General features: G+C 41.7%; 1 protein-coding gene across 6 annotated transcripts in view; it reads left to right on the forward strand.

Moving 5' to 3' along the window:
* Positions 1-25,300, forward strand: part of LOC121269194 (rho GTPase-activating protein 23-like) — a 506,984-nt gene that overhangs the window by 381,630 nt on the left and 100,054 nt on the right. For all 6 annotated transcript variants that reach the window (XM_041173725.1, XM_041173724.1, XM_041173727.1 and 3 more), the window contains one exon: positions 22,171-22,332. In XM_041173725.1, the coding sequence (XP_041029659.1) occupies positions 22,171-22,332 (162 nt within the window). The remainder of the gene's footprint in view (positions 1-22,170; positions 22,333-25,300) is intronic.

Genomic DNA, 25,300 nt, shown 5'->3' on the forward strand with positions numbered 1-25,300 from the left:
AATAAAAATGCTGTGTTAATTATATTTTAGAAAATTAAAAGATCAGTTGCTTTCAGGTTGGCTTCAATGCCACTGAAATGAAATAACTTTTGCAAGCTAGATGAAGAAGTTATCCAAAATCCATTTTGCACAAATTTTAGTTCAAACAGCAGCGCACATATAATGAGCAGAATGTCTTTCGAGATGTGCACTATTCCATCATACAGCATTATTTCCAAATGTGAATATTATAAATCATTGTACACACTGTAACAAATTGGAGGAGCCTACCCTGATCTTGAAAACAATTTAATCGCACAGGTAAAATTGCTTGTGGCAGAGGAAGCTCTGTGTTGGTATTTTAATGATCTGTTTTATTGCATAGGAGAGCTTTAGTCACAAAGGCTGATGGAAGCCAAGTTTATTTCTTCTCCCTCAGCATTACTTCCATTTATGGTGTTACCAGCACCAGAATGAAAGCTCCCAATGTGCACTGACCGCATTTGCATAACAGACACACACAAATAGTTCTCCCAGAAGCTGGAGGCAGCAACATTGCAATATTTATAATACAAAGGCCAATTCATACTGTAAATGAGGGAAAAAGGGGAGACAGTGGCAAAGCGGTAATGTCACTGGACTAGTGATCCGGAGGCCCAGGCTAATGCTCTGGGGTGTGTGTTCACAACTCCCACCATGGCAGCCCGTGGAATTTAAATGCAATTAATTAGTAGATTTAATTAATAAAAGCCTGGAATTGAAAGCTGAGGCTGAATTGAATGTGTTCCCCCAAGGCAAGTTTCATGGCACAAGGGGCATTTAATCAGTCAGGTGGGTGTTGGTTTGTGACCCTGCTGTCTTCCTGTCTTGCCTTGTTAAGTCAATTGAGGCCCTTAAAGGGGTACTAGTCACTGATATTCAACCAGTGGGGTTGGGGCAGTCACTATGCGGAAAGCCCAAAGGGCTCTGGAGAGGGTGGAGGATGCCCTTGTTCAAAGGCACTCAGTGCCTGACCGAGGGACCCAGCATTGGAAAGGAGGTGCTTTTGGAGAGCCACACCCTGCTCGCTCCTCCTCTAATTAGCTGGCAGCTCTCGGGGGTGGTTGGGTGGTGGTGGGGTGAGTGGGATTTATGCCCTTAGGATCCTTGGTCCTGGGGAAGATCAGCCTTATTAAGTGCCAGTCTGGCATGTGAGACCCTGTCGCCTGGATTAAATTCCGTCCCTATTCTTGGTAATGGTGACCATGAAGCTATCATTGATTGTTGTCAAAACCCATCTGGTTCACTATACCCTTTAGGGAGGGAAATCTGCATCTCTTTCCTGGTCTGGCTACATGTAACTCCAGACCCACAGCTATGTGGTTGATATTTAACTGTCCTCTGAAATGTCTTAGCAAGCTGCTCAGTTCTCAAGAGCAATTAGGAAAGGGCACCATCAAATGCTGGCCATGCCATGAAAGAATTTTTAAAAAAGGAATGCAGGAAATTAATTCATCTCTGAATGAAAATTATTTATTTTCAAAGTTATGGAAAATGAAAAATCATTTATATAATGAAAGAACTGGAAATGGGAAATATAGGGAAGAGAAAAACACTTTAATTTAGATACGTTCCATGATAATTTATTTGATGTGCAATCACTGCAAAGCAAAATCCCATTTTAAAAAGTTCTTCATTATTTGGGGAAGCAATGCTGACTAGGACACTGAAAAAGCTTTCTGCTTTTTTAATAGTGCCATGGGAACTCTAACACACACCATGGGCAGGCAAAATAAACCTCAGTTTAACGTCCAATCCGACGTATTACTTCAAAACATTCTAGTGCACCCTCGGTAGTACCTAAATTACCAGGCTTGGTCATGCTGAAGCTACAACCTTCTGACTGGAAATTAACATTAATGAAAAATCTGGATCTTATCTGCCTTGATCTTGTTTAACCAGTATAGAAATTAGAATAATATTTTCTTAAGTCACCCTCTAGCGTTGTGATTAACTGCAATTATGAAGGTGTCGTGCTTGCTTGGTTGATTGATATTTATTTTCAAGGTTTATCAATGTTGGTACAAAGTAGATGTTAGTTTTGATGCTGTTAATTCTTATTGTGCATGGACAAGTATATACTCTGATCTGACAATATATTAGGCCAGACTGAAGCACGGGATGTATTGCAATGATTTGAAAGACACCACAGGATATACTTACAAGTTTGCACTGGTTGCATCTGTAGTCATTAAGACAAACCACCTGACTGTAGCTGCATTTGCCTGTCTCAGTGAATGCAGGAATTGTGCTGATACTCATGATTCTGGATCCTTTTAAGGCATATTTTTGGCTCTTAGATTATCTTTGTTTCATGTCAGCACACTGACATGCTGATTTGTTTTAATAAGTAGCACATTTGTTTGATGGAACATTTTACCAATTCAGTTTTATACTTTGGTTGATGAATGTTGTAACTCACTGGCTCTTTCATTTATTAAACAATAACTGCACTTAATCAGTTACTATTGTGGTGGGGGTTGGTTTTAATTCTAATGTTCTGCTTCTACTCAAATTTAGTCAAGTCAGATGCTGAAGATAACATCATACCAGATGAATCTTGCCTTCTGATTTTCTATATAAAAAAATTGGCAAAAACAATGAGTCATAATAACATATATCGCAACTCCATCACAACAAGTTACAACTAGTGTAAAATCTGAACTGACATCTTTAGTTCCAAATAGCATTCTGGGAAAGATCTTTGATTTAAATACATCAATTACAGGACCATACATTAAAGCATTGGTTCTACTGGCTTACTTTGTGTGGCTTGCGAGCCAGGGAGTAGGAGAATAACATGGCAGGTTGCTCAAGGTTAATGCATAATTTGCATTCATTCCGAATGCCCTGCTTCTGGTGCCCACTAAAACAATGTGCATTTTATATAGTGTCTTTCATGACCTCAGGACTAGCATGTGCATTTTCAGAGAAATCCAGAGCAGATTACATAGAAATTACAGCACAGAAACAGGCCATTCAGCTCAATTGGCCTGTGACAGTGTTTGCACTCCACACGAGCCTCCCCCCACCTTATTTCACTTTTCTTTATCAATATATCCTTCAACTCCTTCCTCCCTCAGGTACTTATCCAGCTTCTCCTTAAATGCATCTATACTATTTACCTCAACTCCTTGCGATAGCTAGTTCCACATTTAAGTCACACTCTGGGTAAAGTAATTGCTCCTGAATTCTTTATTGGATTTATTAGTGACCAGCATAGGTTTATGACTCCCAAGTTTTGGACTCCCCTACCAGTGGAACGTCTTTTCTACATCAATCCAATTGAACACTTTCATAATTTTAAGCTGAAATTTGAGACTTCCCTGATTACCTAATAAAAGGAAAAGGTGAAAGAATGCAAATAGTATAAAGTTTGTTGCTTGGAGGAATAATAGGCTGATTTGCCCTGAGAAATTTTGAATTGTGATTAATTTGAGAACACTTTCTTTTTCTTCAATTTCCAGATTGCTTTCAAATCTTAAAAAAAATTCTGGGGAAAATTGTAAGCCTTTGGTGGTATCTGTAGTCAAAGAGCAACCAAGCCATAACTTCTTCAAAAGCTACCTGAACAGTCCATCTCTCTCTTATTCTCCCTTTACAGAATTACTCTGTCCACCAAACCCCACAGATTTCAGTCCACAGTGAGACATTCTGCTGCCCTGCTGCTTTTCTCATTGCCAGTGCTAGCTTTAATTTCTTAATTAAGTTGTTACCTCATTCTAGAAGCAGGTTCTAAACTCTGGGATGTAGGTAATAATTTCCAATCGAATTTTTTAAAAAAACTATATTGGATCCAAGTATATAGTTCCACAACCTTGTGATTATGGTAGTGAGCTGGGAACCAAAGGTTATAGAGCAGCAATATTGTGGGAACACCATCACCTCCAAGTTCTTCCCTATTTCACATGTCATCCTTCATTGTTGCTAGATCAATATCAGTGTTGCCCAGGTCCTAAAATCTTGGTCAGGAATTATTTTATTCTTCTATGAGATGTGAGCTTTGGTGGCAAGGCCAGTATTTGTTATCCCTAATTGTACCTTGAAAAACCACCTTCTTGAACCACTGCAGTCTGTGTGGTGTAGATACACCCTCAGTGTTAGGGAGTTCCAGGATTTTGATGCAGTGGCAGGGCAAGAAAGGCAACATATTTCCAAGTCAGGATACTATGTGCTTGGAAGGGAACTTGCAGGTGATGGTGATCCCACATGTCTGCTGCCCATGTTCTCCTAGGTGGTAGAGGTCACAAGTTCAGGAGGTGCTGTTGAAGGAGCTTTGGAAAGTTGCTGCAGTGCATCTTGTAGATGGCACACACTGCTGCCATTGTCAGCTCGTGGTAGAGGGAATGAATATTTAAAGTCAGCTGGAGTACTGTACACAGTTCTGGGTGCCATACTATAGGATGCGAACGCTTTGGAGAGAGCGCAGAAGAGGTTTACGAGAATGGTTCCAGGGATGAGACACTTCAGCTGAATGGCCTCCTTCTGCACCATAACAAATCTGTGAATCTGTGATTCTGATGTCAATCAGGCGGACTGCTTTCAGTGGTATCGCGCTTCCTGAGTGTTGTTGGAGCTACACTTATCCAGGCAAGTGGAGAGTGTTCCATCACATTCCTGACTCGTGCCTTGTAGATGGTGGACAGGCTGTGGCTGTGGGGATTCAGGAGGTGGTTACTTGCCACAGAAATCCCAGCTTTTGACCTGTTCTTATAGCCAAAGTTTTTCCTGCCTACAGTTTACAGCTCAGAGTCCACTCTTGGGTCAGTACGTTAATGTCAGGTGTAGGTAGATACAGGATGAACAGTGAGAAAAATACTTATGGAAGCATCCTTGAATCAAGAAGATCTGAAAATGTTGAATTATGCTTCTGGGACAGCTATTTCTTCTCAATGGCTGGACATTGATAACTTTGTTGGCTTCAAGGTAGACAAAAGTAAATTGGGAAGATGACAGACCAGGATGGGCATTAATTCCTCATTCATACCATTGCTACCTCTAGACTTGACTGTTCCAATGCATTCCTGACCAACCTTCCACTTTCTAAACTTGAGATCATTCAAAACCCTGTTGCCTAGGTCTTAATTCACACCAAGTCCTAACTCTTGCACCAAATCCCATTCACTCATCACTCCTGTGCTGGCTGATTTACATTGGCTCCTGGTTAAGAAACACCGCGATTTAAAAAAAAAGTCCTTGTCTTTAAAACCCTCCATGCTTTTGACCCCCTGCCCATTCTTTGTAATCTGTCCCAGCCCTACAATCTCCCCCAAGATATCTGCACACCCCCAATTCTGGCTTCTTGAGCATCCCCAATTTTAATCACACTGCACCATTGGCAACTGTGCCTTCAGCTGTCAAGGCCCTCAGCTCTGGAATTTTCTACCTAAACCTCCTCTTCCTCCCTCAGCTTCTTTAAGACTTTCCTTAAAACCACTTCCTTCTCAGATGTTTTCTACTAAAATATTAGACAATGACAATATAGTTTCTTTCAATTTTAGGGTAATAATAAAAGAAGCCATTGAGTCATCAAAAGAGGAAAAAAAGTGAATATCTTGAGGGTACATTTTCTGAAGTAACAGCAGTAGGTTGATATTTGGGTTTGGGCAGGACACGGAATGAACAGCTCAGCCTCTGGAATCTAAAATAACAGCTATTAAATAAATGATCTCAATGGAAAAATATAGTTTGAGTATTCGTCTTAACATACAGTGAGAGCCAAACATGTGTTTTGAATTTGCCTAGTTAGTTTCTGAAGAAATTGATCCATGCAGAATGATATAAAATTGAAGGTGGCTGTTTGCAGCTAAAATAAGGGTGTATAACTGCCTGTCTGGTGGGTGGATATTTAAAATTGCCTGGGAGATTTAATTGCTGAAGTGCTACTCCCTTCCAGAGGTCTTCAATTTTAACCTGAGGGGTCCTTGTTTAAATATACAGTTCAGGCTGTAATTATGTCATCGGGGCCTAAATGCTATTTTAACTGGTGGCCTGAGCAGTGAAGCTGTTATGGTTTTTCTGCCACAAGAAGCTAGCAGGGAGATGAATCAAAGTGAAAAAAATAAGTACAGAATACATGACTTTAAAATGAGGATTGAATGACATCTAAGTGCCCAACTACACTCCAACCCATTTAGCATAAAGAATACATTTAATCTAGACTCCGAGATTTTTAAATTGGAGCCACTGTAGCTGTGTTTGATAGGATTCCCCTCTTTTCTTGTCTTAAGCCATTCTGGATACAGTGAATGAATGCAAGCCTGCAGAGTGACAGATTTGAGCTAATTGTCATTGCTATTGAAAGAGGTGCCAGGTCAAAGTTTTTTTTCAAGCCTGAACTTGTGAATAATTCACCAGGTTGTTTCTACAGCTCATCCACCTATGAAAGAAATAATATTTATTGAAAAAGCCTTTGGAAGTTCTTCAAAGACACTTGCCAATTGAGATTAGATTTGCTTTTGTTATTGAGGTGCCAAATGCTACATATCAGGTATACTTATTGCAGTTTTTCACTTTGATTTTTGTTCTCAGTTCAGTTGTATTTTCAGACAACTGCAGTGAGACAGGAATGTAGAGATTTGCTTATGAAAATACTTAACTGATTCAGTTAAGAATTCAAAACACTTTGGTGGTGATTTTATCTGAACTGGCCTGACAGGAAACTAATGCAAAATTAATGCTGTGGAAGTCATGTTTGTTTTGAATATAAAAGGCATATCAATTTCTCTCCTTTAATTTCCCATTGCTCCTCTGTGTATTTCTTTGAAATAACTTAATTAGGTTATATTATTCAAGCTAAAGCTACTATCAGTGTCATGTTTATCCATCTATCAGAGAGATCAACAGAGTACCCTGAGCAATCTAGTTCTATTTCCAGCATAAACCTAATGGCATAAAGATCAATTGTTAATGCTGATATGCATTGCCTTAAGCATTGAAGTGACAGAATAAGTTAGTTTGTCAGAAGATTATGCTTGCCTATACAGGCACTCCATGTGGATGTTGTTTTTAGGAGTGATCATGAGGAAAGGATGTTAGGAGAAGCCCAAACTCTGTATCAAAATACAGATTGGCATAAAATCTTTAAAAATTGGTGACTGAGATGGTTCATGGGTAACCTGGAACTCCCTCTCTAATAACACTGTTGTACCTACACCACATGGTATGCATGAGTTCCAGAAAATGACTCACCCCAGCATCTCAAGGGCAATTAGAGATTTTTAAAAATTCATTCACAGGATGTGGGCTTTGCTGGCTAGGCCAGCATTTATTGCCCATCCCTAATTGTCCTTGAGAAGGTGGTGGTGAGCTGCCTCCTTGAACAGCTGCAGTCCATGTGGTGTAGGTATATCCACAGTGCTGTTAGGAAGGAAGTTTCACGATTTTGACCTGCGACAGTGAGGGGACGGTGATATATTTCCAAGGATGGTGATTTGGAGGGGAACTTCCAGGTGGTGGTGTTCCCACCTATCTGCTGCCCTTGTCCTTCTAGATGGCCATGGTCCTGGGTTTGGAAGGTGCTATTGAAGGAGCCTTGGTGAATATATACTGCCATTTCCAGCCACATCCACATGCCATGAATGAATTAAAAAACTGCATGTGCAATGGTGTATTTTTCAAGGAGACGAATATTATTATATATTCTATTTCAGTCACCCAGATGCCTGTATGAGACACACTCTGGTCAGATTTACATTGTTAGATGTAGAATAAAGCCCCTTCTACCCTTAGCGCAGCAATGTTTCCTAGCCCTAACTTCAGATGAGCAGCACCTATTGCACCAGTGCTAACATTTTCATGTTACACATCCCAGCCTTTCTGCAGTCACTTTAAATGAATTGGCAAGTTATAAGTGTTCTTGTGCTGTAAGTTTATGCCCAGTAGCAGCTGAGACCACCCAAACTTATTTCACACAGGATCCATACAGCAAACAGAGAAAATGGTAAACATAGGCAGTGCTATTTGAAGATTATTTGTGCTGTGTGTATCCCAAAGATTTTTTTTCTGTAGATAAATACAAATGAGAAATAGCTAGAAGTCGAGGAGAAGTAAGAGAGATTAATAGGACTTTGAAATTAGAAGCAGTAAATAAAAAGAAAACAGCCTGGGCTATAGTGTGAACAGGAAGGAATGATAGTAGATTTCTGAATTGGAAATCTTTGGTGAGCTAAGCTCAGGAACAGTAAAAGATTTCTTGGCTGTAAGTTGGAAATAGAGTAACGATAGATGGAAATAGGGAGGGTAAGCAGCAGGCACTCAAAGAATATTAAAACTCTGTCTTTAAAATTGCACTCAGTTTGTGAATATTGAATAAACCTGTGACATATTAATAAATCTACAGCTTATCTTTACTTTCTATAGCGTACTTTCCAGATCCATGGTTCCTCTGTTTACTTTACATCTTTTTGTATGGAACATTATAGTGTATTAAAAAATTATTTAAACGTCATTATCATTAGTGAAAATTCTATTGTTATCCAGCATTATAAAAACCTTTTTTAAAAACCTTTCTGCTACATGTAATCTGCACCCACCATTACTGCCATTGTTCCTGAGGCACACACAATGGGACCATTGATCAGTGCTGATGTCATAGTATGAGTTTACTGCATTCTTTAGCCCATACTTGTGTGTTTACTTCATGTACTCCAACTGAATGGCTCACTTGACTAGTAATCCAGAGGCCGAGACTAATGTTCCAAAGACATGACTTCGAATCCCATCATGACAGGCTGAGGAATTTAAATTCAATATGGACTAAAAGCTCGTCTCAGTAATGATGATCATGAAATTACTGGATTGTTGTAAAAACCCATGTCTTTCTCCAATGTCTTACAAGGAACGAAATCTGCTATCCTACCTGGTCTTTCCTACACATGACACCAGACCCATAGTAACTCTGTGCATTGGCCTAACAAGCCATTCAGTTGTACCAAACCACTACAGAAAGTTGAAAAAGGATAATACTGGTTGGACCACCCAGCATTGACCTACCAAAGGCACACACTGCCCAGTCCACCCTGCAAAGTTCTCTTCATTAACCTCTGGAGCCCATCTGCAGGAAATGTCATTGGCTGCACAAGCTTGAGCTTCGCATTTCAGTGCTTGAGCAGCGACTGGAGTCACTGAGGTGCATCCGTTAGGCAGAGAACTATGTGGATAGTACGCTCAGAGAGGTGGTCACACCGTAAGTTAGGGGCAAGTATGCAGATAGGGAATGGGTGACCGCCAAGCAGGTAGTGCAGGAGTCCCCGGATGTCCCGCTCACTAACCTGTTTTCCATTCTGGATGGATCCTTGGAAGAGTGCAGCAAGAGCCAAGCCTGTGGCACCACCGGTGGCCCAGCTGTATAAGAGGGGATGAAGAAGAGCGGAAGGGCAGTACTGATATGGGATTCTTTAGTTAGTGGAGCCAACAGGCATTTCTGCGGCCATCAGTGTGACTCCAGGATGGTTTGTTGCCTCCTTGGTGCTAGGGCCAAGGATGTCACAGAATGCCTGCAGGACATTCTTGTGGGGGAGGGCGAACAGCCAGAGGGCATGGTCCACATTGGTACTAACGACATAGGTAGGAAGGGGGATGTGGCCCTGAAATCAGAATTTAGGGAGCTAGGTAGAAAATTAGCAAGTAGGACCTCTAAAGTAGTAATTTCCGGAGTACTCCCAGTGCCATGTGCAAGTGAATACAGAAATAGGAAGATAAGACAGATGAATGTGTGACTGGAAAGATGGGGCAGGAGGGAGGGCTTTAGATTCCTGGGACACTGGGACTGGCTCTTTAGAAGATGGCACCTGTACAAGCCAGATGAGTTGTATCTGAACAGAGGTAGGACTGAGTTCCTTGCAGGTCGTTTTGCTAGTGCTGTTGGGGAGGGTTTAAACTAACTCAGCAGGTGTGTGGGAACCAGGAGAGAATATTAGAAAGTAATACCAGGGTGCGCGGAATGTTGGGAGAGGCAAATAGCACTAGTATAGAGAATAGTAAGTTTATAGATGGAGTCGGAATAAGGGAGCAAATAAGTCTAAATCAGGGTTACACTGCATTTATGTGGAACGCACAGAGTATAGTTAGTAAAATTGGTGAGTTACGGGCAAAGGTTGCCTTGTGGGGTTATGATGTTGTGGTGATAATGGAGACCTGGCTTAAGGAAGGGCAGGTCTGGGTGCTAAATATTCCTGGTTACAAAGTGTTCAGAAAAGCTAGGAAAAGGAAAAAAGGAGGAGGGGGTGGAATTTTTTGTTAAGGAGACTATTGCAGTACTGGAGAAAGAGGATGTGTCAGAGGATTCAAGGAGATAATTGATTTGGCTAGAGCTAAGGAATAAGAAGGGTACAGTTACATTGCTCGGTGGGAAGGATATAGAGGAACAAATCTGCAAGGAAATTACAGAGAGGTGTAAACATCATAGAGTAATTATAATGGGGAACTTTAAATACCTGTATATAGACTGGGATAGTGGTAAAGGGGCAGTGAGGGACAAGCGTTTCTAGATTGTGTTCAGGAGAATTTGCTACAGCAGTAGGTGCCCAGTCCAACAAGAAAGGAGGCACTACCAGGGAATGAGGTGGGCCAAGTAGATCATTTCCCAAGTGGGGAACATTTAGGGGACAGTGATCATTGTATCGTAAGGTTTAGGATGACAATGGAAAAGGATAATGGCCAATCCAGAGTAAGAATAATCTACTGGCACAGAACAGACTTCAATGGGGCAAGAACAGAGCTGAGCCTGATAGACTGGAACCAAAGGCTGGTGTGAAAAACAGTAGCTGAACAATGAGCTACCTTCATGGGCCCCAGCTATGCCTGTCTCTTTATTGGGTATGTGGAACATTCCTTGTTCCAGTCCTACTCCGGCTCCCTCCCACAACTCTTTCTCCAGTACATCGATGATTACTTCGGTGCTGCTTCATGCTCTCGACTGGACCTGGAAAAATTTATTAATTTTGCTTCCAATTTCCACCCTTCCATCATTTTCACATGGTCCACATCTGACACTTCCCTTCCCTTCCTTGACCTCTCTGTCTCAATTTCTGGTGATACACTGTCCACCAATATGCATTACAAGCCTACCGACTCCCACAGCCACCTCGACTATAGCTCCTCACACCCTGCTTCCTGTAAGGACTCCATCCCATTCTCTCAGTTCCTTCGCCTCCATCACATCTGTTCTGATGATGCCACTTTCAAAAACAGTTCCTCTGACATGTCGTCTTTCTTCCTTAACTGAGGTTTTCCACCCACGGTGGTTGACAGGGCCCTCAACCGTGTTCGGCCCATCTCCCACGCATCTGCCCTCACACCTTCTTCTCCCTCCCAGAAACATGATAGGGTCCCCCTTGTCCTCACTTATCACCCCACCAGCCTCCGCATTCAAAGGATCATCCTCCGCCATTTCCGCCAACTCCAGCATGATGGCCACTACCAAACACATCTTCCTTTCACCACCCCCCCCTGCCGGCGGCATTCCTTGGGGATCATTCCCTCCGTGACACCCTGGTCCACTCCTCCATCACACCCTACACCTCAACCCCCTCCCATGGCACCTTCACATGCAACCGCAGAAGATGCAACACCTGCTCCTTTACTTCCCCTCGCCTCACGGTCCAAGGGCCCAAACACTCATTTCAAGTGAAGCAGCATTTCGCTTGCACTTCCCTCAACTTAGTCTACTGCATTCGTTGCTCCCAATGCGGTTTCCTCTACATTGGAGAGACCAAACGCAGACTGGGTGACCGCTTTGCAGAACACTTTCAGTCTGTCCACAAGCATTACCCAGACCTCCCTGGTGCTTGCCATTTCAACACTCCACCCTCCTGTAATGCCCACATGTATGTCCTTGGCTTGCTGCATTGTTCCAGTGAAGCTCAACGCAAACTGGAGGAACAGCACCTCATCTTCCGACTAGGCACTTTACAGCTTTCGGGACTGAATATTGAGTTCAACAATTTTAGATCATGAACTCTCTCTTCCGTCCCCACCCCCTTTCCGACTTAGCCCCTCCTTTTTGTTTTTTCCAATAATTTATATAGATTTTTCATTTCCATTATTTTTAAGTACATTTCCATCCATTGTTTTATCTCTACCTTTTAGCCTTTTTCGATTCCTTCAGCCCACCCCACCCCACCCCAACTAGGGCTATCTGTATCTTGCTCGTCCTGCTTTCTACCCTGAATTAACACATTCCTTTAGATAATATCACCACCTTCAACACCTCTTTGTCCTTTTGTCTGTGACATCTTTTGGTTTTCTCCACCTATTACAGGCCCTCTATCCAGCTCTTCTTCCCCCCACCGCCGCCCCCCCCCCCAACCAGCCTATATTTCACCCCTTTTCTATTTTTCCTTAGTTCTGTTGAAGAGTCATGTGGACTCGAAACGTTAACTGTGCTCCTCTCCACAGATGCTGTCAGACCTGCTGAGTTTTTCCAAGTATTTTTGTTTTTGTTTTGGATTTCCAGCATCCGCAGTTTTTTGCTTTTATCTTTTTTCAAAGAAGAGATGGTTTGAGCACAGTCAAAGTATGTTCCCTCAAAAGGGAAGGGTAGGACAAACAAATCGAGAGCTCCCTGGATGACAAAGGAGATAGAAATTAAGTTAAAGAAGAAAAAGTGCCAGGTAGCAAATACAGTTGAGAACCAAGCTGAATACAGAAGGTTCAGAAGGGATGTGAAAAAGCAAATACGAGAAGCAAAGAGGTATTATGAGAATAGACTGGCAGCTAACAGAAAAGGAAATCCCAAAGTATCCTGTAAGCACATCAATAGTAAAAGGGTTGTAAAAGGAGGAGTAGGACTGATTAGGGACCAAAAGGGGGATTTACACACAGAGGCAAGAGGCATGGCTGAGATGTTAAATGAATACTTTGCAACTGTCTGCCTATGAGGTAGATGTTGCCCAGGCCATGGTGACAGAGGAGGAAACTCAGTCACTAGAAGGGTTTAAAATTGATAGAGGAGGTATTGGATAAGCTGTTGGTACTTGTACTGTTGATAAGGCACCAGGACTGGATGAGATGCATCCAAGAATATCGAAGGATGTGAGAATGGAAATTGCAGAGGCACCGGCAATAATCTTTCAATGTTCCCTGGATTCGGGGGAGGTGCCGGAGGACTGGAGAATTGCAAACATTACGTCCTTGTTTAAAAAAAGTTATGAAGATCTGCCCTGCAATTACAGACCAGTCTGTTTAACTTCGGTGGTGGGGAAACTTGTGGAAACAATTATTCAGGATAGAATTAATAGTCATATGGAAAAACGTGGATTGACTCAGAAGAATCAGCATGGATTTGTTGAAGGAAAATTATGTCGAACTAACTTGCAAGAGTTTTTTGAAGAGGTAGCAGAGATGGTTGACAAGGGAAAGGCCGGTGATGTATTGTATATGGACTTCCAAAAGGTGTTTGATACAGTGCCAGCAACAGACTTGTGAGGAAAGTTGTAGGCCATGGAATAAAAGGGACAGTAGCAATGTGGATACAAAATTGGCTGAGGGATAAGAAACAGTAATGGTTAATGGGTATTTTTCAGGCTGGCAGAAGATTTGTAGTGGAGTTTCCCAGGGGTTGGTATTGGAACCCTTTCTCTTCCTGATATATATAAATGATCTAGACCTTGTTGTGCAGGGGACAATTTCAAAGTTTGCGGACGTCACAAAACTTGGGAGAATTGTAAACTGTGAGGAGGACGGTGTAGAACTTCAAAAGGACATTGACACATTGGTGGAGTGGGAAGATACGTGGCAGATGAAGTTCAAAGCAGAGAAGTGTGAGGTGATGAGCGGGACAAAGAACATGAAGATACAGTATAAAATAAAGGATACTATTCTAAAGGGTGTGCAGGAGCGGAGAGACCTGGGTGTATGTGCACATAAGTCATTCAAGGTAGAGAGAGCTGTTTCTAAAGCATACAGTATTCTAGGCTTCATTAATAGGGGCATAGAGTATAAGAGTAGGGAAATTTTGATGAACTTATGTGAGACACTGGTTAGACCTCAGCTGAAGTATTGTGTACAGTTCTGGCTGCCACATTATAGGAAGAATGTGAACACATTGGAGAAAGTGCAGAAGAGGTTTACGAGAGTGGTTCCAGGGAACTTCGGTTATGAGGAAAGATTGGAGAAGTTGGGACTGTTTTCCTTGGAGAGAAGAAGGCTAAGAGGAGACTTGATAGAAGTTTTCAAAATTGTGAGGTGTCTGAACAAAGTAGATAGAGAGAAACTGTTCCACTCGTAAACGATCGTAAAGCAGAGGGCACAGTTTTAAAGTGTTTTGCAAAAGAAGCAAATGCGACGTAAGAAAGAACTTTTTCACACAGTGAGTAGCTAGGGTTTGGAATGCACTGCTTGGAAGTGTGGTGGAGGCATGTTTGATTGAAGCATTCAAGAGGGCATTGGATGATTATTTAAATAGAAACATGTGCAGGGTTACAAGGAAAAGGCAGGAGATTGGCACTTAGTTAAAATGCTCAAAGCCAGAGAAGACATGATGGGCCAAATGGCCTCCTGCACCGTGGTGATTCTGTGCAATAATCGCCTCACAATCCTTGAGACAATGTCGATACGTTCCGTCGTGAGTTAGTCAACGTTCACCAAATCAAATCTGATAGCCAATGTCCCAATTCCTCCATCCCTATGAATGTCCTGTCCCACTAGAGTGTGGCATTCTGCTAAGTGGGATAGATTCAAAACCCATTTAGCAGCTCAAAATTGGGTATCTATGAGTTGCTTTGGGCCATCAGCTGCAACAGAATTGTATTCAACTGAAATCTGTAATCTCGTGGCCTGGCATATTCCTTACTCTACCATTAACATCGAGCAAGGGGACAGCCATTGTTCAATAAGGAGTGTAAGAGAGCATGCTCAGAGTGCCATCACATAGACTTAAAACAGAGGTGCCAACCTGGTGAACCTGCAACACAGGGCTATGTGCACATGAAACAATGGAAGCAGCATGCTCTAGACAGATCTAAGTGATCCCACAGCCAACAAATCAGATCAAAATAAAAACAGAAAATGCTGGAAAAACTCAGCAGGCCTGGCAACATCTGTGGAGAGAGAAACAGAGTTAACATTTTGAGTCGTATGACTCCTCTTCAAAGCTGAATATGGCTGAAAATAGGACTGAAAACTCGTGCTACAGAATCAGCCAGGCCCCTAGCTAAGCTGTTCCAGTACAACTACAATACTGTCATCTACCCAAAAATGTGGCAAATTTCCCAGGTATCTCCTGTCCAATAAAACCAGGACAAATTCGATCAGGCCAGTTGCCACCCCAACAGTTAAGCCTCAGTCATCAGCAAAATAACGAAGGCGTGATCAACAGTGTTAACAAGTGGCACTTATTCAGCAACAACCTGCTCACTGATGTTCAGTTTTGTTTCCACCAAAGCCACTCAGCTCCAGACCTAAATACAACCTTGGCCTAAACATGGACAAAAGAACTGAATTCCAGAGGTGAGGTGGGAGTGACTGCCCTTGACATCAGGCAGCATTTGACTGACTATGGCATTAAGGAGCTCTCGCAAAATTGAAGTCAATGAGAATCAGTGGGGGGATAGCTCCCTGCTGTTATCTAGCACAAAGGAACATTATTGTGCTTATTGGATGCCAATCATCTCAGTCCCAGGACATTTCTGCAAGAGATCCTCAGGGTAGTATCCTCGGCCCAGCCTTCTTCAGCTGCTTCATCAATAACCTTCCCTTCATTATGAGGTCAGAAGTGGGAATGTTGGCAGATGATTGCAGTGTGCAGTACTATTCACAGCTCTTCAGATACTGAAGCAGTTCATGCCCATGTGCAGCATGACCTGGACAACATCCAGGCCTGGGCTGGTAAGTGGCAAGTAACATTCATGCCAGGAAAAGACCATCTCCAACAAGAGAGAATTTAACCATCTCCCCTTGATGTTCAGTGGCATTACCATTATTGAATCCACCATCAATATCCTGGGTGTTACTGTTAGCCATAAACTTAACTGGACCAGTAAAGTGCTAAGTGGCTAGAAGTTGCAAGTTTGGAAGGTGCTGCCAATGGAGGTTTGGCGAGTTGCTGCAGTGCATCTTGTAAATGGTACGCACTGTTGCCACTGTGCATCAGTGATGGAGGGAGTGAATGTTCAAGGTGGTGGATGGGGTGCCAACCATGTCGGCTGCTTTGACTGATGGTGTCAAGTTTCAAGTCAGAGACTGGGAATTCTGCAGCAAGTAACAAACCTCCTGACTCCCCAAAACCTGTGTATGATCTACAAGGTACAAGTCAGGAGCATGCTGAAATATTTTCCACTTGCCTAGATGAGTACAGCTTCAATAACAATCAAGAAGCTTGATACCATCCAGAACAAAGCAGTCCACTTGTTTAGCATCCCATCCACCACCTTAAACATTCACTCCTGCCACTACTGAAGCACAGTGGCAACAGTGTGTACCATCTATGACATGCACTGCAATTCATCAAGGCTCCTTCGACAGCATCTTCTAAACTCGTGAGCTTCACCATTTAAAAGACCAATGGCAGCAGGTAAATGGCAATACTACCATCTACAATTTTTTTTCTAAGCCATGCACCATCCTGACTTGGAAAAAATTGCCGTTCCTTTGCAGTCACTGGGCCAAACTCCTGGAGCTGCCTTCCTAATAGCATTGTGGGTGTATTGACACCAGAGGGAATGCAGCTGTTCAACAAGGTGGCCAGCAATACACACCCCCATGAAGAAATACAACAAAATGCCAGCTTTATCTGGAAATTGTCAGGGAGCATCTAAGTAAACCTCTCAGCCCAGGAAGTTTCGAAAGCAAAACTGCCTTTGTGTGTCCTTCAAAGTAATCCACCAAGATTATCGTTTTTGTTACGATTGCTTGGGAAGTTCAAGAACAGTTGGCATTTACATAGCACCTTTAAAGTGGTAAATGTCCTCAGACACCATTTGGGGGAACATGGACAGGAAGTAAAAGAGTAAGGAATGTTGATTGAAAGCACACTTGGGAAAATTTTGCAGTGTTGAGGAGCCTTTTCAATGATTTGGAAGAAAGCATGAAGGCCACCAAGTTTAGGGAAGAAGTTACAAAGATTTGAACTTGAGGAAACCAGAAATGGAGGACTGCTGATGTAGTGGATGTGCGGCTGAAGGAGCAGTGATTTTTCGTTAAAATTCTGCACAAATACAGCAGTTAGAAATGTAGAACAATTTTTGGCACAGAGAAGGTCATTTGGCTCATTGTGTCCATGGTGGCCAAAAGAAACTATCCAACCTAATCCCAATTTACAGTTCTTGTTTTGAAAGTTGAAAGTGGTTGAAACTTTCTTGGGATATATCCAAACACACTTAAAAATTTGAACAGCTATATATCTTTGCCTAAAAAATACAACAGTCAAAGTTAGAATGGGAGAAATAAAAGACATACAGGACACAGTGTGAATAGCTGAAGGGTTGGCGGATACGCTGGTGAAGAGGGAAGAATGGAAAAACTAGCAAATTGGACAGGCCCCAATGGCTCAGGAGCCTGAAAGAAGAACAGAAGCAGGTCGACATCGAGGATGCAGATCATCCTACTAAAGTTGTGATCTAAGCACTAAGCCGCTTCTGTTTTAAAAAAAAAAATCACCAGTTTTAAGGTTATGTATTCTGAACAACATTTATATTATGGTTAGGTACATGTTTAGAGTTAGGGAAAGTGCTTCAAGGTGCCGTCACTTTACCTAAAGTATTTGTGTGAAGAATACTTTTATTGGCATCATAACATAGGCTTGAATATGTTTTAAAAATCATAATAAATGGAGTGAGTCTTAGTAGCTCACTTACATGTGTTGCATCTGCAGCATCTTCTGTTCCAATTGATTTGGCATGATCTTGAGTTTTTGAAAATTCTGATCTTCAGTACCATGTCAGTGCGTGTAAAGCAGGGCCTGATACCACTGTACAAAACCTTTCATCTGCATCTGTTCATTTTACTGTCTGACCTATTGCTAACAAATACAAACATTGATACTTTGTGAATGAAGGATATAGTATACAGCAGCTTCCATTGTAACTGAAATAATGTTGAGTTTCAGTGCACAAAGATCATGCGGTGAAGGACTTCACATTCCTCCATTCATTAATTAATTATTACTACTGATAGAATCTTATTAGTACAAATTCTTTGCTCCCTCACTAGTGGCAGAACCTTCAGAGGTATCTACATAGTCCTACGTTCTCTTCCTAACCAATTCTGCCTTTATTTAATTCTACTTACTTTTTTGAACATGTTTTCATCATTTTTTAATTCTTTCATGGGATATGGGATGTGAGCATCACTGGCAAGGTCAGCATTTGTTGGCCATCCCTGCCCTTGAACTGAGTTGCTTGCTAGGGCATTTCAGAGGGCAGTTAAGAGTCAACCATATCTGGAGTCACATGTAGGCCAGACCAGATAAGGATAGCAGATTAGCAGATTTCCTTCCATATTAGTGAACCAGATGAGTTTTTATGAAAATCAATCATGAAATGCCCTAGCAAGCAACTCAGTTCAAGGGCAGGGATGGCCAACAAATGCTGACCTTGCCAGTGATGCTCACATCCCATATCCCATGAAAGAATTAAAAAATGATGAAAACATGTTCAAAAAAGTAAGTAGAATTAAATAAAGGCAGAATAACGAGACTAGCTTTTTAATTCCAGATTTTGTTAATTGAATTTAAATTCCACCAGCCATGGTGGGATTTGGACCTGTATCCCCAGAGCATTAGCCTGGGCCACTGGATTACTAGTCTAGTGATATTACCACTACACCACCATCTCCGCTTATCAGCTCTTCTGATAATTCCTGCTTTGTGTCTGCCCATCCAATGTTCACATTTTTTAAGCAATGAGTTGCAAATCAATAGGTAAGTAAACAGTCACTGTGTGTTTATTTGGTAAGAAAGCTTGCTTGGAAGTGTTCAGTTATCCACATTTCATAGAAGCCATGACCTCGATTAGATGGTCTAGTGGGGTACAGAATTGATAGTTATGTCTGAGACTGATCAGAATATGGGACTGGAACAGTGGGTTTCTAGTCTATTTAAGTTCTGCCATAAATTCTACAAGTCATGAGGGTGAGAGATGTGCCTTTCTGAACAAGTGTACAACTATGCAAATGTTTAGCTTAGGATCAGACAATGGGCTGGATTTTATGTAGCAGCAGGTTCCTCGCACCCTCCATCCCCGCCTAGAAAGGCGGTCAGGAGGCCACCCACGATAGAGCCAACTGCCCCTCAGAACTGGGGAAAGTTAAAGCAGGGGATATTATGGGGAGGGTATAACCTTGGTTGGGGTCGGGGGTGGGGGGGAGGTGAGGGAGATGCCTCCGATGGGCACAGGGGACCCCCCACAAACAAGGTCTCTCCCCACCCCCCCCCGCCCAAACTTTCCCAACAATATCTTGCCCAGTAAAAGCTGCCGGGCTACCTGCTTGGCCTATGCCTCCCACAGCTGTGGGTAAAATAGCAGGACTGGTGGGATGAGGCACTTAAGTGGCCAATTGAGGGCTTCAATAGGCCCAAAAACAAACGGGCTGCCCAATGCCTACACTGTCCCCATAAAATGGGAGACAGGTTGAGTGCAGGCAGGAAGGCGGCAGGCAGGCCACGCACTAAATTTTTGTAAGCATCCCCTTCTTCAAACATGCCAGCAGGGGGCCATAAAATCCAGCCCAATGTGTTATTAATACCATAATTAGCAGCCATTATAGAATCATCAGTACAGCACAGAAGGAGGCCATTCAGCTCATTGAAACAGCTGGTTCAGGTCAAAGAGCAATCCAATTAGCCCCACTTTGCTGCTCATTTCTCTAATCCCTGCAGTTTTTCTCCCCAAGTATTTGCCCAATTCCCTTTTGATGTATCTGTATTGACCATCATATCAGATAATGCATTCCAGATCTTTATCACATGACATGTAAGATTTTTCTCATGCAGCCTCTGGTTCTTTTGTCAGTTATCTTAAATCTGTGCAGTTTGGTTACCAACCCCTCAACCTCATTTACTCTGTCTGAACCCTTCATGATTTTAAGCATGTCTAACAAATCTACTTAGTCTCCTCTGCTCCAAGGAAAACAACCCCAGCTTCTCCAGTGTACCAATTTAACTGTCATTCTTGATCCCTGGAACCATTCCAGTAAATCTCTTACCTGTACTCTGACCAAAGTTGCTCACCTTACCATGATAAAACAGGGGTATCTTGCAGCAACAATTGAGGAAAGCTATACAGTAGTACCTTTCATTGTGGGTTAGATTCATAATTCTACTTTGGAGCTTTTACTTTGCTCCTTATTTTTCAGACTGTAGCTTCAAAATCTCCCTTGTGTCAATTTCAAAATTGTGAAATTACCCTAAAATAAACAGGATGGTTGCGAAATAAGTTTTCTAAAGGGGATTCCTCTCTTGGAGGAGGTAGAGAAAGGAACAGCAAGCAAAGCAGAAGGCCACAAAAAATAACATCTGAAACACATCCTCTTAAATCTAGCAGTGTTTCATGCTCTCTATAATATAAAACATTCCCTCTAAGCTACTGGATTACCTCCAACAGCAAACATGAACATGTATGGTTTTGGAGTCTGTACCCAACATATGGCTCTGAATTTCTGGAACAGTTGCTATTTCCAGCTGTTTGCACTGGTTCTCTGGGAGATTGCCAGACTCCCACCAGCAGGAGATAGGGAATGCCACTGGCATTCAGGGTCCTATTTTCTGTCTGAAGGCGGAGAATCATTGTCCTCAAACCTGATTTTCTACAGTACTATTGTGCCAATATTTTAAATGAAATCAGACCAAGTTTTGATAGAACGTTTATATTTTTATTTGCCAAAAATATACATTTACCTGGGTAGGAATAAAATGGACTCTGGATTCCATAAAAACATTTTTTATTTCCTGATGCCTTATCAATTTTTGATCTGTTCATTTGTTTGTCTGAAGTTACTCGAGATACTGGAACTATTTCCACTGGAACAGAGAAAGTTAAGAGAATATATAACAGAGGTATATAACATTATGAAGCATGTTGATAGGATAATTAGTGAAAAACTATTTGCTCTGGTTAGGGAGTTGGTGAACAAGGAAAATCTGTTTAAGATTGCAACAAAGTGAAGTGAGGTTAGAAATATCTTAAGGCATGGAATTATTTTAATGTGGGAATTACTGAAACAGAAACCATTGTATCTTTTAAGGGAAAATTGGCTAATTATGTGATGCAGATGAATATACAAGTCTATTGGGAAATTGATTTAGTTTTGGAATGTTTCTGTATTGTAAGACCTAATGGTTCTATTCTTTTGCAGTAGTAACCAAGATTTTACTCTCTACGTAATCTCTGTTCTATCTGCGCTATGAGGATTCCATGGCTGCCAATCTCAAACAATTTTACGTTATGTTAATTTTCTATTTAAATCTGAGGCATCAAAAGTTATTTCTTGTGCAAGCATAATACACAGGCATAATAAAGTGATGCTTTATTTACCTAAGTTTTAATGCTATACATCATGCTGTTTTGTGTGAGGAAATGACAAAAATGTTGACACCCACATTTAAACAGTCGGCAGCCGGGCATATTATTTTTGTTGATAATTGGTTCGAGGTGTGAAAGAATTGATTTGCAATGGTATTCATGCAGTGATGCATGAAATAATCCCACTGTTTTAGATTGGCAGGACACTTGATTCAAAACAGCCATAAACAACGCATAGGGGTTGAATTGACTTTAGCTAAGAACACTAAATTCATCTGTTGTGTAAGTTACATCTTTCAATTTAGTAAACCTAATTTTAGAATTTACAGTAGAAATATTTTAGTTAATTCTGTTAATCAGGCTTCAAATTTAACCATAATGTTGAAAGTGAATAAGAACAGATATGTATGTGGATAATACATTTGGCTTGAGCAAGATTTGATTTGATTAGAATTGATCTTAAATGAGCCACACTGTGTTATAACTGTATGTACTTCATTGGCTCTAAAGCACTTTGAGACATCCTGAGGTTGTGAGAAGAAGCATAGAGATACAAATTTTTTTGTTAATGTATAAAACTTGTGAATAGTTAACAATTTTGAAACTGAATATAGTACTGTAAAGAAATGTTTTATTACATGGATGTAGCTGATTAATTTATTAATTATTTTCTGCCTTCTCTTTCCCTCCACAGATGAACCAACAAGCCCCAGTATTGACCTGGTGGCAGGTCACATTCCTGCCTCAGCTGTTGTTTCCAGTGGTCAGAATCCAGCTCCAACTATCATCACTAGTCCTGCTTCTCCAACTTTCACCTTCCCCTTCACTTACTCACGCCATTACTCTCAGGATTGCAGTGAGTTTGCATATGTACTGATTTTGCTAATGTTTTACAGAAGACAGTGAATATGTAGTGATATAATACGGCAACAAATGATTTTTATCAGTGAATGAAGAGCTATGACATTTTAAGTGTGCAGTAGTATTTGAGTATTATGCGCACTCCTTCTCCCACCCAAAACAAAAACAAAAGTAAAATCGTGTATTAAACACAATACTAAAATTCCTCCTAAAAATTAGTCCAAAAGTGGGAGGGGTGTTTGAAAATTACAAGAATACTGCTATGTAAATGTCTGACCTAATGTTACATAAGAGGATTGACTATGTGGATCTCACCTTTCTTATAGGTTGGATGCCATTAATTCCTGAGAATGGTATACATTTAGGTTGTTTATTTTATTAACAGAGCACATCCTATTATCAGCTCTATGATCCTTTTACCATAAATTAAGAATGGCACAGGAACAGTATTAACACGTTTGCTCTCTCAAAGGTGCAGAGAGGGTGAGAATAAACAAAAACAAGGGTTTAGCACTCTAGCACCTTCTCTATGAGGAAAAGTTAAAATTGCTGCCTAGCTAAACCTTCATTAAATTGAGATGTTTTACCTCTCCTTAATGCTATTGTATTTACCCAGTGCCTTATTGAGTCTCAAAAACATCTTAAAACATTTCCCAGCCGATGAATCACTTTGCAATTCTGCCACTGTGGTTTTTGCAGACCAAGGCAAACAAACGTGAACTACTGAACTTTTTAATGCTTTCTTTCTTGGAATGTGGCTGTTTGTCAAATTATATATTTATATTAATCAGTTTGGAATTTGCATGATAAATTATTGGCAATAATAGCAGTTGAATGAATTGATGTAGCTTGTGATTTCAATCATCACTCTATGGAGTTAGTTCTGATATTTCGAGCACCACTTTTAAAGGTATTAAATTTAGCTTGTTCCATTGTGAAATACATTGTAACTCTAACATCCTATCATGGAATAATAAGTTATGGATTCCTAGTTAAGCTCCCTATGCAGTGGCTTTTTAATCAGTCATGCTGTAAGGGAGAAATGGTACAGGGAAGTTTAGAAACCAAAGATCATCCAGTCAAATTGGCAGAGGCCTAGAAATGGATTAACTTGGACTTGATTAGTGTTGGTCAAGAGTGAGTGAAGTCTGTCAATAGGGTTCTGGTATTGAGGTTGGGATACCATCTTATTTTGTGTTTTTACAGTAAAAGTCTGTTATGTGCATTTTAATAGTGCAGAGTTTGAGTTTATCAACAGAGCCAATGGGGAATAAAGGTCAGAATTTTCCCAATCCGCCCATGGCGGGTTTCATGGCAGGCTGGAGCAGAGGATCCGGCAGCAAGCAAAAAGTCGGAAATCGACTGACATAAAAGCATTTTGCAATTCTCCCGATGGTGGGTTTAATAGTGGGTTGATTATCCCGCTGACTAGTGGTATGAACGCCATTTGCATTTATTAACATCTCATGAATGCTCATTAAAGCCGATGCTCACTGGAATCTTGTCAAACCTTCTAATCTTGCCAGTGGGAAATTACATTGGCATCAAACCCGTTTGAAAAGGGGTGGCATGCACAAGTCAGCCCTCTGTTCCCTTGTGACTTCGAGGGAGTACAACATACATAGTCTACCTGCGCCAGTCTTCTTGTGATGAATGCCACATTGCTGGGGCTGTAGGTTTGTGTTGCTTCTGCTCTTTGCCTACATTGTCCAGAAGAACACCACTGTGCTGTGGTACTCATGCAGGCCTCCACTTTCAGACAGCGACCAGTACTGCGCCAGGGTTGGGGACTGCAGGGGTCTGCCTCTCCCAGTGTCTGAGATCATTGTCCACAAGGATAGCACTGTGCAGTGGTAGTCAGGCAGAACTCCACTATTAAACCAACTGGCACTTGAACCGGATGTGGGCTGTGATGAAGGGTTGAGGATGACGAACACAAGCTGGGCATTGGGGAAGGAAGGCTGTGGAATGGCAGTGAGGGGGAAGGGCGAACAGAAGTGGGCCTTTCTGAAGTCATCCTGTAACTTGTTGCCACAAGAGTGAACAGGAAGCTTAGAAAGAAAGGAGGAAGACCTTCTTGCGATGAAAGCCAATGGCTTCATTAGCACTGTTAAAGGGCTACTCAGAACTCAGTGGCTTCACATCGCAGTCGCTGCATCTCGAGGAATTTAGAATTTGGGAATGCAAGCAATTGTGAAGAAGGTACAGCTGCATCATATATGGCATTCCATCAATGAAAACCTGTGACGTGTTCATCAGATTTGATTCTTAACAGGCCAAAAGCATCCACTCATTGACCATGAGCAGCTGATTGGTCATCGATGTTTGTGCTAGTACCTCGGGGACAAGGTGGCATCAGTCACCATGCAAGTTGGGCAGGAAAAATCATGGACTTTTACAGTTCCCATACGTGTCATCCTCTGAGCTTCACTTTCTTGCCCCTTGAGTCATTAATGTTTTCAATGTTTCCTTTCAGAAAGAAGGCAAAAGCACATTTGGATCTAGGGCTCAATGCTGCCTTTGTCAGAGTCTTAATGCCAATGGAGGAGGTGAAGGAGGGAGAGGCAATGCCACGCTCAGCTCCAGCAGAAGGCCACACCTGAGGGACATGGCCAAGTGGATCCAGAGCATGCACAGGAGGAGAGACCCAGACAATGGAGGCGAATTGCCAGACCTATGGTTTATCGTAGAAGAGCCTCCTATTTACAAATGAGAGAGAGGCAATGCTGTGCACGTCTGTCCTTGTCCAGGCTTTGGTACATTCCATATGCCACATTCTTCAGAGAAGACTTGATGCCACATGGAGTTGGAGGGTAACCCTTGCCAGTCGCTTTGAAGGTGACCACAGTGCTCTATTTCTTGGCCTCTGGATCTTTCCAAGGATCAATGGAGACTTGTGCGGCATCTCAATCTGCAGCACATCGATGCATAAAGGAGGTCATAGATGCCCTTTACAGGAAGGC

Source organism: Carcharodon carcharias, chromosome 23 (genome assembly GCF_017639515.1).
Source record: "Carcharodon carcharias isolate sCarCar2 chromosome 23, sCarCar2.pri, whole genome shotgun sequence".
Lineage (NCBI taxonomy): Eukaryota > Metazoa > Chordata > Chondrichthyes > Lamniformes > Lamnidae > Carcharodon > Carcharodon carcharias.